We start from the raw sequence: 17,923 nt of genomic DNA, 5'->3' as shown, positions 1-17,923 counted from the left end.
TACTGAAGACTATGGGCTCAAAGTAGAAAAACCCAATGTCATTCAAAGAGCATAAATTCAGTTCTGAAATAATATTTACATTATCTAAGAGGAGCTCCAGCACTCATTTCACAATCATAAGATTTTCCATTAACCTGGAGGGTCAAACACCTCCCAGACCTTTAGATGGACAGCCAAGTGATGAGCTATGAGCACAGAGATTTTGCATAGTTGGGCTTTTTTTAAGCTAATTCACAGACCCTGGGAGAGAATCTCTTATTCACAGGAACTTGAGAAACTCCACAGGAGTTTGTTGGTTGACCTCCCACCCACAGTCAATTCCCTCTTTGGTAGGACAAAACCTGCACTGACTGATTTGCACTGAGGAGGGGGATGGGCCTCAGGGTATTGCATGGTCAGAACTTACCGGTAAGTGTCCCAGCAGAGATGAAACACTGTCAGACACATAAATAATAATCCCATCAGTGGTAAGAGCAATGAGAAAGCCATCCAGTGCCTAATGATAATAGACAGAAAAAAAAACAAGAAAAAAAAAACAAAACAGAATTATACAATTGAAAAACTTAAAATATTTTAGATTTGTTGATTCTTTAGTGATGCTTCTAGCAGCTTAAACCTAGCAGAAATTAATCAAAGAAATGACAGTTCAATGTGGAAAAATAAAAATTACACATGCCATCTAATTCAACATTCTTTTTATATTCTTATTTTCTCATTCTCATTATTATTAAATTGACTTGTATTTTTCACCCAGTGAGTATTTTTTTAACATGAAGTGAGACAGTGATGCTTAGAATTTCAACACCCACACAATCCTGCTGACTTCAGTCACTTCATTATGTGTTCTGAATTACACAATAGTTAACAAACTCAGTGCATAAGGAGATGTCAGATATCATCATGGTAAATCCAGCTTTGTGGATGGATAAGCAGAGACAGAAAAACTATACAATTATGTATTTTTAGCAGTTTATGGACAATATGAAAAGCCTTATTTAGTTTGCTTAAAGCCCTGATTTTTAAGGTTAGTGACAAAACAATTTTTAGGCTTGTTCTGTTTCCCCTTTCTCACTCACAGTGGTTTCTGTCCCAAAGTTAAACCTCTCTGTCCCTTTTAAGTCACTGCCTGTGCTCTTCCCCTTGGATGTTGTGTTCTCCCTATTCTTCACAGTATCTCCTTGTACCATTTATGCAGTGTCTGTCCTTATTCTTCCCTAACATCAAGATCTGGGAGGTTTAATAGCTGGTCAGCACTGTGCACAAAGCCAGCTCTTCTAAAGACACTGTTAGGCTGCTCTGCAGCTCAGCTACAGGGACCAAGGATGCAGCATTCCCCATCCCCTCACCTCACTGCCACACTCTGCCTTTGCTCAAATTGGGTCCTCTCTGGGAAAATCCCACTGATTTTAAGCAAACTGTTCACTGGTCTGCCAGAGTCCAGCCAGCCAGCAGTTATTAGAGGGGTGGCTCTCCCCCATCACTTCCAGCCTAAGGGGGGAATTTGTTTGGATTCAGCTGGAACAAGTCGGCTTGTTTGGCAAGAGAGATTCCCAGAAAGAATGAACAGACTTTTCCAGAGAGGTGAGTCATGACATCCTGATGAAAAGGAGTAGCTGAGACACAGCAGCACCTCCCAGCTCAGCCCAGCATCCACCCTGCTTTTGGTGGGGCAAAGAGCAGCGCTGCCCACGCAGGGCAGGAGGTGTCCCAGCCACAGGAGCCTGCAGCACAGAGCCAGGGCAGAAATGTGGGTTTGGGGGATGTTTCTAGATCAGCACAGCATTTCAGAGGTGGGAGTGTAAGAGCTGTTTTCCTGAATGCACTTGAAGGCAATTCGAGCAGAAGAGGCAGCACTCCCAGAGAGAGGACAGCAGCTGCAGAGGCAGCACAGGCAGTGCTGCTGCCTAATGGCATGTGGGAGGAACAGAGCTGCTCTGCTTCTTTCAGGCCCTTTCAAGTTTTTCCTAAAACTGCCAGCTCTAGTGGCTCTTCTGAGAAAAGGAAATTCTCTTTTCCCTCTCTCACCAGGCCAAATCAGCCTTGATTCCCAAACCAAAAGCCATTTATCTTTAAGGGGAGGCAATCTTATTTTTAATTCTGTGTCTGCAAAGCATTTAGTACAACATTGGCCTCTGTCAGGTTTGCATTGTGTGTGCCAGCAGAGTAGAAATCATAAACATTGGGACCCCCAGGTGAAAAAGAACTGTATATCCCTGATCTACTCCACTGAACTGATTATTTCTCACTAATCTATTTAATTTCTTCTTACCTCTAACATCAACTGGGTGAACTCCTCGTTGCTAAGAAATGAAGGCTTCCAGTCTTGTCTAATCTGACAGGCTTCTGTCTGTGCTGTGATTTCTTAAAGAGAAAATATCAAAAAAGCAACATGACTCATGCTCCTTGGATTTTTTTTTCGTTTTCAAGTAAGATTTCTTTAAAGAAGCTGTTGGAGGAATAATCCTTATATCATTCTTCACACAAAGCCTTCTTGCATGCAACAGTCATTTTTCATGCAATCATAATACAAATGCATTAGAAATCAAGAAAGGGAAATGGAGACATTTTAGGTGGCCTGAAGATAACCTTAAAAATTAAGATCAATGGGCTATTTTTAGAGTAGTAGAGCATTCCTATGAGCAAAGGTATCTGCAATTCTGGAGCTGTGCCCTTTAACTCTGGAGCTGTTTCACAAGCTGCTGTTGTGAGTGCCCAGGCAGCAGGACAGGCTTATCATCTCCTAATCCAAGAGACCTGGGAAGATGGCATAGAATATTCTTTCCCCTGACTTTGTCATGGGTGCTGTTCCTCAGCTTTTCTGTTTGAGAGAGCACAAAGCAGGCCAGGGGATGTGGAGGCCAGTGAGGGTAATGATGTAGCCACAGTAAAAGGCACACAGCACTGCATCTTTTCAAATCTGCGTTTAACTGGTCAGCAATGTATTCAGCCCTAGCCACCTCCTGAGGCCAACTGTCCCTTATTCTGCCCCTCACCCAGGCTCCTGTCCTCTCTGGGTGGCACCTGAGATGCTTGGGATCTGCATTTTCTGGCAGCTGCAGGGCAGCACCCCCAGTACCTTTCTGTTTCTGTAGGAAGTCGATGGTCCTCTGCAGGATTGTGGACTTGTCCATCTTGAGAGGGTGGCCATGGCCCTGCAGCATGGTGCAAAGCTCCTTAATGAGGACATTGAACTGGTCTCTCCTCTTCTTCTCAGATTTGTTGCGTGATGCCCTGGGGACAAAAGCACAAATGCCACTCAGCAGAATGAAGGAGCTACAGCACAAACCAGGGTGAGGTATCTATCCTGCCCCACAAAAACACTTCAAATAAAGAATCTAAACTCTGCTGGGAATGTTTATTTGTTTAAAATTGGGCTTGCACACAAAGATTTTGCTGGTAGCAAGACTGAACTCACCAGCAGCAAGGAACATCTGGAGGTAACACATATTTGGGCTCATTTGGGAAAGATCATATCCTGATATACATTTCATACATTCCATTTCCCACTGTTTCAAAAGCAGTGATAGTGAAGGTGTTATGAGACAAATTCCTCCAGTAAGAGAAAAGTGTGTTCATGCACATTCATGTTTTGCTCACTTAATTTTTATGAACTTTTGTTTTGCAGTTAGTACACAAACATATAAACGTCAAAATGTGAAGGATTTCTCTGATTTGCACTTACAAAAGGAGCTTATCAAGGACAGCACTGTGCAAGGCAACTGAACTGCAGAATAAAATCTTGTATGTGGTCTTGCTGTGATGTATGAAACTGGGAATGTTACAGGTCTGGCTGCAGAATTACAACTAGTTTCAGTTCACAAATCAAGAATATTTATTAGGCTTTCCCCCTCCATTAAAAACAGTAGAGGAGAAAGCAAACCCCTTTAGTTCCTTCCAAAGTTTTCTTTCCAGTGCTCATATCTGAGATAACATTTTCATACAACCTCTTCCAGTAGTAATTAATTTGCTTTACAAGTATATTCACGATGATGCATACTTGCTGTGATCCAGACTGAGGGTGGTATGCAGAAAGCATTTCCATTCATACTCAGGTTGGCATTTGGATGTTCTCAGATCCAGCATTCACAGCCATCTCTGTTTTGGCACTAGTGTGCAATGACTGAACAGAATTGAGCCAAGAGCTTCTCTGACAGAGATTAACTCAGGCCTGGGCTAAAGCAGGACTGCAAAGGGAGCTCTACCCCAGGTGGGCAGCACTGCTTGGTGCCAATAAAATCACAGGTCAGGAATCCTGCTTCAAGATAATAAATAGCCATGGGATAGCATGAGATCCTGAGGGCACAGCAGTGGAATTTAAGGCCCACTCAGGCAGATAACCCATTGTAGGGGTGGCCAAACTCTGTAAGAAGCCTGAACTTAAATTGTGCTGCTTGTGATCAGCTATACACAGCCTGTAAACTGTGTGGGAGCTTTGCCTCTGACATCAGTGGGGTCAAGTTCATTGTCAAGCACTGGACAACACAGCATTTACAGTTCTCCCCCAGGAGTGCATGCTGTCATACCTCTTTGCCCTGTCCTTCTCATCTTCATCCATCAGTTCGTTTACACAACACAGGGCTCTGCAAGGGAAAGACAGAAGCAGTTACTGAGACACACTCCCTATCTTGCTCAGAATGTCAAAACATGGAGTGTAGTGGTTTGTACTTAAAGATGTACTTCCTGGATGTTTCAGTCTTCCCTTTCCCAAATTCTACTCTTAGTTTGTCTTTCCTTGCATGTTCAGTCAGCTACTGAGGCATGAGAAGTGGGACTGCTGCTACATGTCCAAACATCCACCTACAAGGACTTTAAAGGGAAAGATTAAAAGCTAGCAGCCCCTCAGCCTGCCTTTGTCCTGCCCTCTGAGGACAGGGAATCCTGCTGAAGCACCCATTTCTGCACAGGAATCAGCATCTTCCTGCCAAATGCAAGAGCCAAAAAGAGAGAAATCTGCCCTGGTGTCTGCAGCAGGCAGCATCACAGCTGGTCCTGTTCTGGGAAATCACAGAGGTTACTGCTTGATTTCAATCACTGCCTGCCCTGCCTGAAACATATCTGAGATTTCCAGTGGAAAGACAGAGGAGAGAGGAACTGTGCTAATCCCCTAAAGGACTGGCATTAGGCAACAGAGGCAGCATGTTATCAGGATATCTAAGAGATGATGTGATAGACAGGTCCATCCAGAGCATCCTGCAGCCAGTGACTGCTGCTTGCCCTGCTGGACTGCTCCCACATCATCTGAGCTGTGTCCTGGGACTCATACCCAAGGCTTCAATTTAAATATCCTCACCTGGCACTAACCAGGGAAGGAGAAAAGTGGCAACAACTCCCAGTAAGGACACAGTACTCTATTCAAGTCAAAGGTAACTTCTTCACTGGTGACTTTGTGACTCAGATGGGCTGAGGGACAGGAGCCAGGGAGGTGCAGGTGAGACAGCTGCTGTCACTCCACACCACGTTGCCCAGTTCAGCTCTGCTGGATTGCCTTCAGACATCTCCAAAGAGGAAATCACACCCATCCCCACCCTCAGAACCAATCTGCCCCCCATCTCCACTGAGCACTTGCCCTGCAAAACACCCCATGCTGCCCAGAACTCTAGGGGCATTTTTCAATAGGTACACCCAAAAGATTTTCTCTGTTTAGAGACTACTCCAAACTCAAACATGTTGGTAGCTATAAAAGTAACACAAACCAGAACCACCCACAACTGACAGGAAGTCAAGGATGCTGCTCACAGCAACAGCCACAAAATTTTATCCTTCCTTCCCTGCTCCAGGGCAAGGATCTCCCTCCCAGCAGATGACCTGGGCAGGAGATACTGTATGAATTCTTTTGTTATGAATGCACTCCAAAGAGAGGGAGTGGTTCTCATTGTCTGAGTCACCAAAAGCTACAAGCCAAATTAGAAATTACCTGTTCTATTCCTCAGATTCATCAGTCCAGACTGACAGAGTGGGATTAGCACTTCTTATCACCATGTAAATTAGAGACGGAGAAAAATTAATCCTGCAAGGAAAAGCAAGTCCAGTTAAAACACAGTTGCAGGTAAGACAGTCTGGATAGCTGCAATCACTTCAAGCTGAGAAAAATCTGCCACCACAAATTAGAACCATGCTCAAGTATGACTAATGAAAGCTCAGCAGAGCAATGGGAGTTGGACCAAGTTCAACCAAGCTCCTGGCTCTGTGGGCACCACCTACTGCCACAGAAGCAGCCTGGGAAGGCCAATGTGAGCTCTCGTGCCCAAAAAGCTGTGTGAGCCAGCAGGTGGGAGAATGGCCCCACTGGCCAGGAGCTACCAAGGAGCAGCTGGAGCTCTTCCAAATATGACAGTTTACCTGGTGTGCTGTGAAAACCAGAAGTATGACCTGTACCTCATCCATCAAATCCTGCAACCAAAACCTCCTTCAAGACAAACATCATCAGCAAAGTCAGCACAAGTCACAAGCACCCAGCTGTGAATGGACTCAAGGCTTCCTAATACTTGCTACTGATGGGACACACAAATCTAGGGAAAATAACATGTAACTCCTGACACCCCAGTGATGCTGTAACTGGAAACAACACCTGCACAGCAAACTTAAACTCAGTGGATCTGCTGTGTCTCTGCTCTCACAGCAGTGCTAGCTCACTCATGCTTTATTCCAGTTCAAAAGGAGTGTGTGATTTTATTTGTTACCCTATTGAGCTGAGGCTCTTATCCCCACTGCTCATCCCCTCAGTGCTGTTCTGTCAAAATCACTCAGTTGTTTCTTCTATAGAAGAATGCCCCCTACAGAAGATTTGGTGACTGGGGATAAGTTCAGAGATGCACAGGTATAAAGAAAAGACTTTTTAAAGCAATGGCTTAAATTATGAAAAAATTCTTGTGGATATACAGAAAGTTCTATAAAATTTATCAGGGAAAAATTGTTCTTTGTGTGCAGACTTGACCATGCAAAAATTCAGCTAAAGAAAAGGATTTTTCCCAAGCTCGGAGTGCAAAGAATTATTTTATAGAAACTTTGCCCACAGGTTGTCTAACAACTGAAAGCTCCCAGGAAGCCTGATGGGTTTCCTGCCTCATTAGAATGATTGGCCTCCCTCCCACCCAGCCAGAACAGAAGAAGTCTGTTGAGGAGTCAGACTTCTCTGACTTCTGGGACTGAACAACTGTTGAGAAGCTGAGGGAAGTCCTGGTCACCAAGACTGCCAATAGCCCAGCTGATGCTCACTGAGCCCAAACTGGGAAATGAAGCCCAAACTGGGCTCCCCAGTGCCCAGGAGGAGCTGTCACTGCTGCAGGGCAGCAGATCTGGGCTGCCAGAGGAGTGAGGCTTCCTAATGAAAGTGAGCAATGCCCTCAGCCAGCAGCAGACCTGGAGGAGCTCACAGAATAAACACCCATAAAAGAATTCACAGGCCCAACCACCCAGAGCAGCTTTCTGCATGATGCAGCAGGACAGTGAGCAAGAAAAAGTCTTAGCAGAAAACACCTAAGGACAAAATAATCTTAACTGGATTAAGCACTTCAGGACTGCATTTAGCTAAGTGCTTTTTGTCTTGTTCTAAGACAGAGCTAAATATAGTAACCAGAATACTTAAGAATAGTTTCATAAGGGTTGTATACATTGCTCAGCCAGCTAAGACACTTAGCACCACTGACAGCAGTATGTCTGCAGGTTAAGAGTATTTTAAATAGATCCAGATAGAATCTCTTTGACCTTAACTGCATTAACCAGAGGGATCAAAATTTATTTATTGCCTCCTGAAAATCCCCTTCTGTAACACTTTGAGAGAGGGATTCCTGAACTCTGTGGGCAGGTAAAGAGGAAACTTGTCAGTGCTGCTGGCATCGTTTCTCACCCCACCTACAACAGGTGAGGATCAGCTTTCTCACAAAGAAATGCACATCCATCACTGCTTAATGGCTCTGTAAAGGGAAATTATTTTTTCCTTCCTTTGTACAGGGAGTCTCAAAAACCACTCATAGCATTTTAAGAGTACATTAAACTTCAGACTTTTCAAGTATCACAGTATTTGAAGTTGTTTCCAGGGTTACAGAAAGGGTAATGTAGCCAAATGACAGCCTCAACAAGACAAATGGACTTTGCAGTCAACAACTAATAGTTAAAGTATTATTCCAAGCTATCTGCTATATTCTGGCACATTTTTTACTGAAGGGAGAACAGCAGAAGGAATTTTCTGTTTCACAGAACTATCTGACTCCAGGAGCTATCTAAAACTGCAAACCTGTGAGTAAAGAAAATGTTTATTTATTGACTTGCTGCAAACCATCAAAATATTAACATTACCTTAGGATAATTCTTAATGGAACAGTCAGACTTGTGTCCTGAAACCAGCAATTCCTATGAATGTTTCATTATAGGTTAAATTTTAGTTATTTGGTTATGTCACTCATGGCAGGGCAAAGATATTTCTGTGAGAGATGCTGCCCATTTCTTTGTGATCAGCAATGAATAAAGCTTTCATCCATCACCTAAAAGTGTCCCTGAACCAGGATGATTTGATTGCTTTTCCCAGCTACAACAACTGGTCTAATGAAAAACATTCTCTATGCATAGAAGCTTTGTTCTGCTTGTATTTGAGTTTTCATAGAATTTTGCATTAAAGTAACATACAGCAGTTAGGGAATCTTCAAACCTATACCATAGGAAACACTTTAATTATGGAAATGTGCTGTGCTAATAATTTTCACAGACTTTGCATGCAATGAATTCACCAGAGAGCCCCCAATTACAAGATGCAGCACTTTGTGGCACGATGCAGTCACAAATAAGAGAGATAACACATTCTCCAGCAATATGATTTACATGTCAGTATGCCAATGTTCCATTATTCTTGAGGCAACAGGAGGGCACAACTCCCTGGCAGCAAAACAGCTGATTTCATCTTTAAAAGGCAGAATTTAACCTCTTCAGTAAAGTGCTGGTTCATAGTTGATGTTTATGTAGATAAACAGTGTGGCTGAGTCCCTGTGGCTGTTTAGCACAGGAAGGATCAGCAGCTCTGCCGAAGCCCTGGCCCTGCTGTGCCACCCACCCCGTGCAACATGCTCTGTCACACAGGGACAGATGTTTGCCCCAGTGTCACAGTGACTGGGTGACAGCAGCTCAGCTCAGCTGGGCCATCCCCATCTGCCAGAGCGCCCCACGGGCACGGCCTCACCTCTGCTGTGCCCCAGCCCAGCATGGAGGCATCACACAGAAACGCAGACACCAAACCAGGTGTGCCAAAGGAGTTGCAGATCTGTGTTATTTGATCTGCTTGCTTAAGTTTTTCTGCCTCCACTTCACCCTCTCCTTTCCTTGCCATGCCTTGCCTCCTGCTGTTCTTCACTCTTTTCTGCCCTTCCCTCCCTTATCCCCTGTGCTTGACATCCATAGGACCACAATTCAGAGAACTGGATCTCCTTTGAATATGGTTTCTCTCCATCTTGCTGTTTCTTATACCACCTGCCTTCATCTTTCCATTAATTTTCTCCTCCACGTTCCTCACTTTCTTCTTCTCAAAAGAGAGAAAATGCACAATGATGTCAGTTTTGACAATCACCCAGCCATTCCACTGTGGGAACTTGGCTTCCCAGGTCTGAGCCCCCCACGCCTGACAGGTTCTCTTTAGGGACACACTGCCTGAGGAATCAGGCTGGGGATCTGATGGGATTTGGCTCCAATGTCCAGCTCCAGGAGCTCTGGGTCCTGTCCTGTCTCACAGCTCCCTGTCCCAGAGCTGTGCAGCTCCAAGCTTGGCACAAACACCACCCTGCATGCCCACTGAGTGCCCCAGCACAGCCCAGCCCTCCTCAGCAGCAGCAGCACACCCTGAAGCTCTCTGGGGCTGCTGTGCCTGCACCTGAACCCTCACAGCAGCTTTGTTTGCCACAACGTGGGTGATGCTGCTCAGTGGGAACCAAATGTTCTGTGCTTCCCCCTTGTCACCTGCCACAAGTGGACTTTTTGTGCTACTACTGTGACTTTTGCATCCCAATGCTCTTATCTACAGCACACTCTCCTCAGGTTTATTGAGCTCTAAATTTAGCTGGTTACCTGTGACAGATTTACGACAACATTCATTACAGCAGGAACAGCTTCAGACAGAAGCTAAAAAGTGTCCAAAGAAAATGGATTATACAAAACAATTACACCATAAAAATGGCTGTAATGGAACACTGTGATTCAGCACAGAAGTGACTTGAAAGATACAGGCAGGAACAATGGTGGTATCTTGGTTTTCTTTCTTTTTTTTTTTTTTTTTTTTTTTTTGGTTTGGTTGGGTTTTATTCTGTTTTTTTGGTTTGGTTTTGTTTTCAACCAATACACGCTGCTTCTGCAAAATGAAAGGCGGAAAAGGATTAAAAACGAGCAGATACTTGAAAAGAAAAGATGACTACTGGAACATTTTGTTCTCTAGGATTTTTGTCAAATCCTGGAGAAAATAGCTGTCCAAGTTTGCTGTGTTCTAGCAAATTGCTGAACCTTGCAGGATAAAGATACAACACTGAAGAATATTATTCAAAATGTCTCTGGGGTTTCTGTAACAAGAAGAACATGCATCTAATTAATTCTACCAATTTGTGTAATGGCCCCTTAAAATTCCCAAAACATGGCAAAAAGCAGAATGCTGATTCACAACCCTAGGAAATACAAAACTGTACTTTTAGCACAAGCAAAACAACATTTCTTCTGCAGTCTTGGGTGCTTACCTGTGTTCATTTGTTGCTATTCAGTTACTACAGGAAAGGTAAATAAATGTGTGTTGTGATATGAAATGATGATATCCAACCTATAAACAATTCTTTACCATACCTGACTCAGACAAAGAGCCAAATAATCCTCAAATAATAACATGACACTCCCTCAAGTAGGATGAGAGCAAAGGTAGTTGTTCACAGTCAATCCTTCAGCAGCAGCTGAGATTGTGTATTTTCAGGGCAAGAATATTGAAAGTGAATGGTCAGAAGTCTTTTGAACAGAATGTTCTCCAAAACTCATAGCTCTTAAAGCTCCGTTTCTGTTTCTGGCTGATCCAAATGATGCAAATGCATGTGTGTGGGGGTGAGTGCATAAACACACATTTTACTTCAGAGCAATTTGCAAAAAATACCGAGAGCCATTTCTGCCCAGGAAAGCAGGGGTGACATTCAGGTGACTCCTGCAGTGCTCACCTCCTGATTTTGGGAGTTTAGTAACCATTGCTGCTGGGTGCATGGGAGGGGAGGTGAGCACAGAGCCCTTTCTCTGCCTCAGGTCACTCCCTATCACATTCACTTTTCTGGCAAATCACAAAGGAGTGGGGGGTGTGGGAAGGTTAACCCAATAAATTTCAGCAATGAAAACAGTGACTTAACAAGCTAAAGTAATTCCTCCCAAAGCTATTGATTCTCCAGCTTAAAAAAAAATTACACCATCTGATCACAAACCTGGTGTTGAAATTCTGGCTCATTTCAGGGCTTCATTCAGAAGAGTTCTAACACTATCAGAGCCAGCCAGCAAAGGTCAGTTTTAAAGAAGGCAGCACTCTGCTCTGCTGGCAGGGTTATCTTCTGCAGGGTTATCTGCCTGCCACGCTGCTGCTGGGCACCCTGACCCCTCCTGCTCCACTTTCAGGGGGTGCCAGCTGGAGCAGGGATCACCAGGCTCCCTGGAGGTGCTGCTGTGCATTGCTCCCACCCAGAGGGCACAGCTCACATCACCTGCACTGGGGGCATAACTGAGCTCGTTGGGTCCTTTTCTGGTCTTGGATTTTGTTTTGGCAACAAGGTAGGTACGAGGACAAACATGTCAAAGCTGCCTGTTTGGATGCATCACCCTGAAATCCTCTTGTAATTCCTCTTCCATTTACTGTGGGTGAAATTCATCCTAAGCAGAGAGCTACATGGAGTCTATGTGCCATTAAACTGCGTACCTTTATACCTTGAGCTCTCCCTGTCCACAGAATAAATGCAATCATTAGACAGCAAAGAAAATCAGTGATCTAATTAAACTAAATACCTTCTTTACTTTTCTGAGTAAGAGAACACTCCTAGCAACTACCAGTTCATTGAAAAAGGCAATAATAGCAATCATGTCCTCAGCTGTTCTCTTTTTCTCCTCAAAAAATACATTTTTTGCATTGTTTTTCTTTGCCTTTCTCTATCTTGTACATAAAATGCATTTCAGATGCTCAAGGATGGTACAGATAAGGAGATGAGCATTGTGCTTTGTGTTTGCTTGTGCTGGAGGTTGAACTCATATTGCAAAAATAAAATGTAAGGCCTGAGGGGCTGCTTGCTCTGCACAGTGGAAGCAGGGGCCTTCAACTGGGTCAGAGATGGGTCCCAGGTGGTTTCAGGATCGCCCTGCAGAAGTGGGGCAAAACCACTGTGTATGACTTGGCTCCGTGGTGCATCTACTCCCATCCTGCAGGACCAGTGAGGGTAGGAGCTGTTTGTGGACTGGAGGATTTCCCTTCAAAAGCGTCCTCTGCCTGCAAGCATTGCTCCCTGGCCATTGCTCTTCAAGTGTGCCTCAGCTCATTTCAAAGGCTGGCAGGAGCCAGGATGCACCATGGAAGTGATGCACTCACAGCCCTGACAGCAGGCAGAGCCCAGCAGCCCCAGCCCTGCCCAGGAGAGGAGCTGGGCACTGCCAGGGCTCTTCACTGTCTGAGCAGATGTTCAGCACAGCTGCTCCACACCTGCACATCAGGCACGCCCCGTCTGGCATGCCTGGAGTGACTGTGTGTGACACAGACCAGAGTCTGTTAGCAACCCACACCTTGCTCCACCTGCATCACCCTGCCTGTGATCAGCCCTGTGCCTCTGGATGCCCCTTCCCAGGAAGGACAATTCAGCTGCTGCTCTGCTGCTGTGGGAGCAGGTGGGAGGCAGCTGGATGGGCTGGAGGCTGCACACTCAGTCTGCAGACAGCCAGCAACCTCTGGCCTCATAACTTCTGCCCTTCCTTAGATCTGCTTGGTCCTCTGACACTCTGGGGAGCCCTTCAGCTGGTGAACTCTGGCAAGGTTGGTTCTTGTTCAGCATCCTTTGATTTCTGCTGAACAATGTCTGCTTTTCTGACTCTTTGCAAGCAGCTTGCTGCCATCCTTTCTCCTGTCTAGTGCTTTTACCTCAGGAAGTCTCAGCACACTCTACAAACAAAGTTATCCATCCTTGTTGTACAAATGAGGACACAGGGGCACACATTTTACTTCTGTCTCCTTTTTACAAGTGTCCCAGTTTTGGAAAGCTGAATTTGAAACAGTGAATGCAGTTACAGCCTAATTTTCAGTAATGCTGAAATCCAGCACCTACAAACACTGAACATTTTGGAAAGACTCGACCTAAATCATTGACCCAAGGTCATGCAGCAGAGTTAAGAAGTGAATCCAGATGTCCCCATGATTAGCTCTGTCTACTGGCATTCAGTCAAGTCTTCCCTCCTAAAATAAGCTTCCTGAAGCATTTAAGACTATGCTCTTAGAACTCCCCTGAACACCCAGCACTGGTAAGACCTGATTTTCAAATGAAGAAGGGGGGGAAAAACCCAGTTCATTATTCTTTCCTCAAGTGATCACTGAATGACCAATCAAAGGACAGCTCAGAGTCATTTGATCTCAAACTTCTTCCTATAAATAAAAAAGGGAAGATTCTTCTCCCTTTTCAAACAGCATGAAGAAAAAATGTTCTGCCTCATTAATTCTAGACCTGAATAATTAAATCTGCTCTCTGTTGCAATCTGTTTCCCATGTGTATCAGCAACCTGGAATTTCTGGAACTCAATACATAAGGAAGCTATTCAATAAAAGGAAATACTAGGACAAAAGGATTAGAGATAGATCTGACTCAGACTGAAAGACTCCCTCTATCAGAGAAGAATCCAGTTCCTCATCCAGAGTTCAACTTTTCCATTTTGACCAGTATCTCAAACCAAACACTGCAAAAACAATGGATCTCCCAGAACCAGACCACCTCTCACCTCTGGTGCAGGGGCAGAAGAAAAGGGGGAACAAGTTGAGGAGACCTGTGTGGTATTGCAGCAGAAGTGGACCAGCACTACCTGTCTGTACAGTTTACCTGCTTGGCAGAAGAGAATAAAACAGAATATTTCAGTTGGAAGGGACCTACAATGACAAGTCCATCTGCCTGACCAGAGCTGACCAGAAGTTAAAGAATGGTATTATGGACACTGTCCAAATGCGTCCTAAATGCTGTCAGGCTTGGGAAATTGACAGTTCCTCTCGAGGAAGCCTGTTTCAGTTTTTGACCACCCTCTCTTTAAAGAAAGGCTTCCCAATGTCCAGTTTATGTAAAAGACTTGTGAGAAAATTATAAGGAGCTTTAGTAGTTAAAATTCAAAGTCTTCACTGCAAGCTCAGTTATATCTACTTATCCATTAAATGAATATCAAAGGATTCACTGCAGCTGAGCTAAGTGACCTCATTTTCCATCTTTGCCTTCATGCATTCAAGTTCAAGCATAAGAAACATCCTTACCCTCTTGGTGTGTTTAATTCTAGAGCATTTCAGGTATAATCTGCACCTAAGTCAAAAGGCTTTTAAACAAAGCCCTTAGATTTCAAAATTTGTCTTATCCTCATTTGGCTCCCAGAATTTCAGCTGTTTTCCTTACATGATCTGCTCACATCTGTGCTCCAGCTGAGCCACGTTCATGCCCCACTGACCTGAGCACTGCCATCTCTGTAATCTTGCAGCTGAGAATAACCAGCAATGCACTCAGTCTCTGTGAGCATCAAGAGCCTTTCAAGGAGGAGGAGGCAGAGAAGAGCCAGCCTTTATATAACAGGGAAAAGTAGGATTTCACAGAAAAAACACTGTTCAGCTAAGGTGAATATTGGGAGCTGCACGCCTGAAGTGCCCTGGCCCAGCTCCCCTGGGCAATGTGGACTGGAGGTGTCAGCACCTTGCAGGATTATTCTCTGCAATGGCAGCTGGCAGATATTTTTCTAACAGAGAGCACAGCAACATGGTTCACACTCATCTGATTCCATTTGCTGCTGCTCCTATTCAAACTCGGCTAATCCGATCAAGTTATTTCTTGGCCTGTGCCTTAAAGCTGAGTAAGTAAACACCTTTCATAAGGCCTGAGCCCACTTCTTTCAAGTGCATGATTAAGGGCTAGACTTGAGCATTATTGTGAGAAAACCTACTACATTATTGCAATTCCCAAAATCACACTCTCAGGTCTCTTGAAGTGGCACTTTCCACCTAGTGTTTTACTCCTTGCATTACCAATATATAATGCAGTCACCAAGGGGCACAAACACCAAACATCCATCTGTGTTTCAGCTGCCCTGGAGAACAGCTCTTTGAGCTGAGAATAGCTCACAATGGCACCACTTAGAGACTGTGATGCAAAATATTTTCTGTGGCCACCAGACCTTCTCCACAGATGTCTCTTCTTGTTTACTATGAAGAAGGCAGATGATAAATATAGTCAGCAAATGTATTTTGGACAAAGTTGTACTCATCTGTAGTATTTGCATTAAGTAACACTAGAAGACTTATGCAGCAGAAAAGATGTTGGCCCAACTGTAATTCCTTCTCTGGTTCACCAAGGATGAACTACTGAAGTTTACAAGTTATTTTCAAGAAGAATCGTTGCCACTTATGCTGGTATTGCTAATAATATAACTGATCTTGGTAATAATATATCTGGGGTATTTTCTCCTTTTTGTAAAACACCCCCACATGCTTCTCTTCTCTGAGGCACTTTTAACTTCACATCCAATATTCTCTTTTTGCACTATCTTGCCCACATCACTTCTCAACTAGCTCCTCAAAAGATGGATACTTGTTTTGAAAGCTTCAGGATTAAAGGAATATTTAAACAATTAACTGCAATCATATTCATCATCCAGCATGGTACCATGGATATGCACTAGAAATATAATGAGTAAGTAAAACTTTCCTTCAAGAAGAAGAAAAGAGAAGATAAACATCCACAGATCTCTCTCTCATTACTTTCTTATCTTTTTTAGACTGCAAATATGTCAGTCACTGGAACACTTTCATACTAGGTCATTATTGTTACACGTATTATGCACAAAGACCCAAGGCCTCATTCTGTCATAGATAAGCTATTCACACACATCCTTTTTTCCCCTTACAGTTTATTTGCATGGCTGGCTGGATAATCACTCATAATAACAAAATATGACTCAGCATGGCTGAATGTCCAATTCACTTTGGGGATTTTCTTGGAGGTTTTTTTTTTTAACTATTGAAGACCAGAAAAGATGTGTCCCTCCCAGATAATGCTAATGTAAAAAATATTTGATTAAACACAGAGGTCAGGGGAAGGGGAGTGGATCAAACAGCAACATTTCTGTTGCCCTGTCCTCAAAGAGGCTCTGACCATGCTGCAGGGTCCCTTGTCCCCCACTGCAGCATGGACAGGGGGATTTGTCCCAAAATCCCCTCCTCAGGGTGGAAGATGCAGGACAGAGAACTGGTCATGTTCCTCAAGGATGGACATCCTTGATATTAAGGACATATGTACTTTTCTGGACATCTAAATTCTGTCTGTGGGTTATTACAATTGTGCAAGCACACGGAATATTTTAAAATAGGATTTATTTCAGATCTGCAACAGTCCAGTACCAAGAATCCTCCTAGTATCAGTCTAAATCAACACTCCAGCATGACCATTAAATGAAATATGTGGGTCCCTCTCTCCCAAAGAATAACTCTCCTCTACTTAAGCAAGTTAATGGCAGTAGCAGTGGGCACTGCCACCCTGCTGAGCAATCCTGGCTGCATGAATGTGACTGACAAAGATGGTGAATCTGAATGTTTGACACCTCTGGTCCCTGGTTTTCAAGTAAGAGACTAGCCCAGCAGAAAAGGCTGCAGTGTGAGAACATATTTCACCTGGGATAGAGTGGAAATAGCATTCAGAGCTTGGCCCTCCATTCAGCCAGATCCATTGGCACATGTCTCTATTTTTAACCATCCGTGTAATTCATGGGTGAAAGAAGCAGGATATATTTGTGTTTTCCAGAATTAGGGTAAACACGAGTTTTTTACCTAGGGTTTTCCTGACTAAAGCACCATAAATTGAGTAACCATATACTAATATTGTCTGTTACTGTATTTAACCAAACAAAATTAGGCTGGCTGAGAAAACCCACATTAAAATTAGTTGATGAAAGGAATCATATTTTAATGTACATGCATAAAAATCATATGGAGCTTATTTCTGTGATAATCTGACTACAGAAGACCACCAAGACCAGCAAGATTCCGGACCAACATCTACACAGGAGCATGAAGCCAGCAGCAGAAGTTAAAAATGCCCATGACCTTTAGCTGGCAGTCCCAGTTTGCTCAGAATTCCACACCAGGTTTGAGAGGTAAACATCATCTGCACTGCCAGGCTCCTTTAGTGCACTGCTTACGTGCGCATCTGCTGAAAATCACAAGCAAAATACACAGTAGTTTAACTGAAACTCAAACAGGGAAAACATTCAATTAGGCAGAGAGAAAAGCTAACTTCCTCCTTCCTCTCCTTCCTCTCAGCAGCCTTTCTGCAAGAGATCACTACTGACACTCTTATCTACTTTGAAACTGGTTTTACACCCGCCCTGATTTAATGGCAAAATTTCTTCCAATTTAATTTGGTTTTAACAAGTGAGAAGTACAAAACAAAGAAGGAATTAAATCTGTGTCCCGAATTATTGCTTACATAGAGCAAGTTCTCCAAAGAGCCAGCAGAGGTTTGAGGCTGCACTGCCCGAAGGGGCACAGAGCACCTGATCCTGGCCCAGCCACCACATTGGCTGTGCTCCCCTCACAGCCTGGCACCAACTGCAAAAGCTGAGGCAGGGGATGGGTGCTCAGGCTGTCATCTTCCTCCCAAAGCCAGAATTTACCCTGGTGCCATGAACACCTACCAGGGGCAGGATCTTCAGCTCTGCGCTCATC

The 17,923-nt window shown here is 44.0% G+C and overlaps 1 protein-coding gene across 7 annotated transcripts in view; it reads right to left on the bottom strand.

Annotated features, from left to right (window-relative positions):
* The window catches only part of LOC102064515 (PAS domain containing repressor 1), a 103,516-nt gene that overhangs the window by 26,542 nt on the left and 59,051 nt on the right, over positions 1–17,923 (bottom strand). For 5 of the 7 annotated variants that reach the window (XM_074551666.1, XM_074551664.1, XM_074551662.1 and 2 more), the window contains exons 2-6: positions 5,915–6,007; positions 4,524–4,580; positions 3,077–3,231; positions 2,270–2,361; positions 407–496 (exon numbers count right to left, since the gene is read on the bottom strand). In XM_074551666.1, the coding sequence (XP_074407767.1) occupies positions 407–496; positions 2,270–2,361; positions 3,077–3,231; positions 4,524–4,555 (369 nt within the window). In that variant the 5' untranslated portion in view covers positions 4,556–4,580; positions 5,915–6,007. Of the gene's footprint in view, positions 1–406; positions 497–2,269; positions 2,362–3,076; positions 3,232–4,523; positions 4,581–5,914; positions 6,008–17,923 lie in introns of those variants that run through there. The other 2 variants (XM_074551668.1, XM_074551669.1) reach the window with 1 other exon arrangement.

This window comes from Zonotrichia albicollis, chromosome 14, assembly GCF_047830755.1.
Source record: "Zonotrichia albicollis isolate bZonAlb1 chromosome 14, bZonAlb1.hap1, whole genome shotgun sequence".
Classification (NCBI taxonomy): Eukaryota; Metazoa; Chordata; class Aves; order Passeriformes; family Passerellidae; genus Zonotrichia; species Zonotrichia albicollis.
The sequence above is the reverse complement of the archived record's forward strand: the minus strand, read 5'-3'. Positions and strand labels throughout refer to the sequence as shown.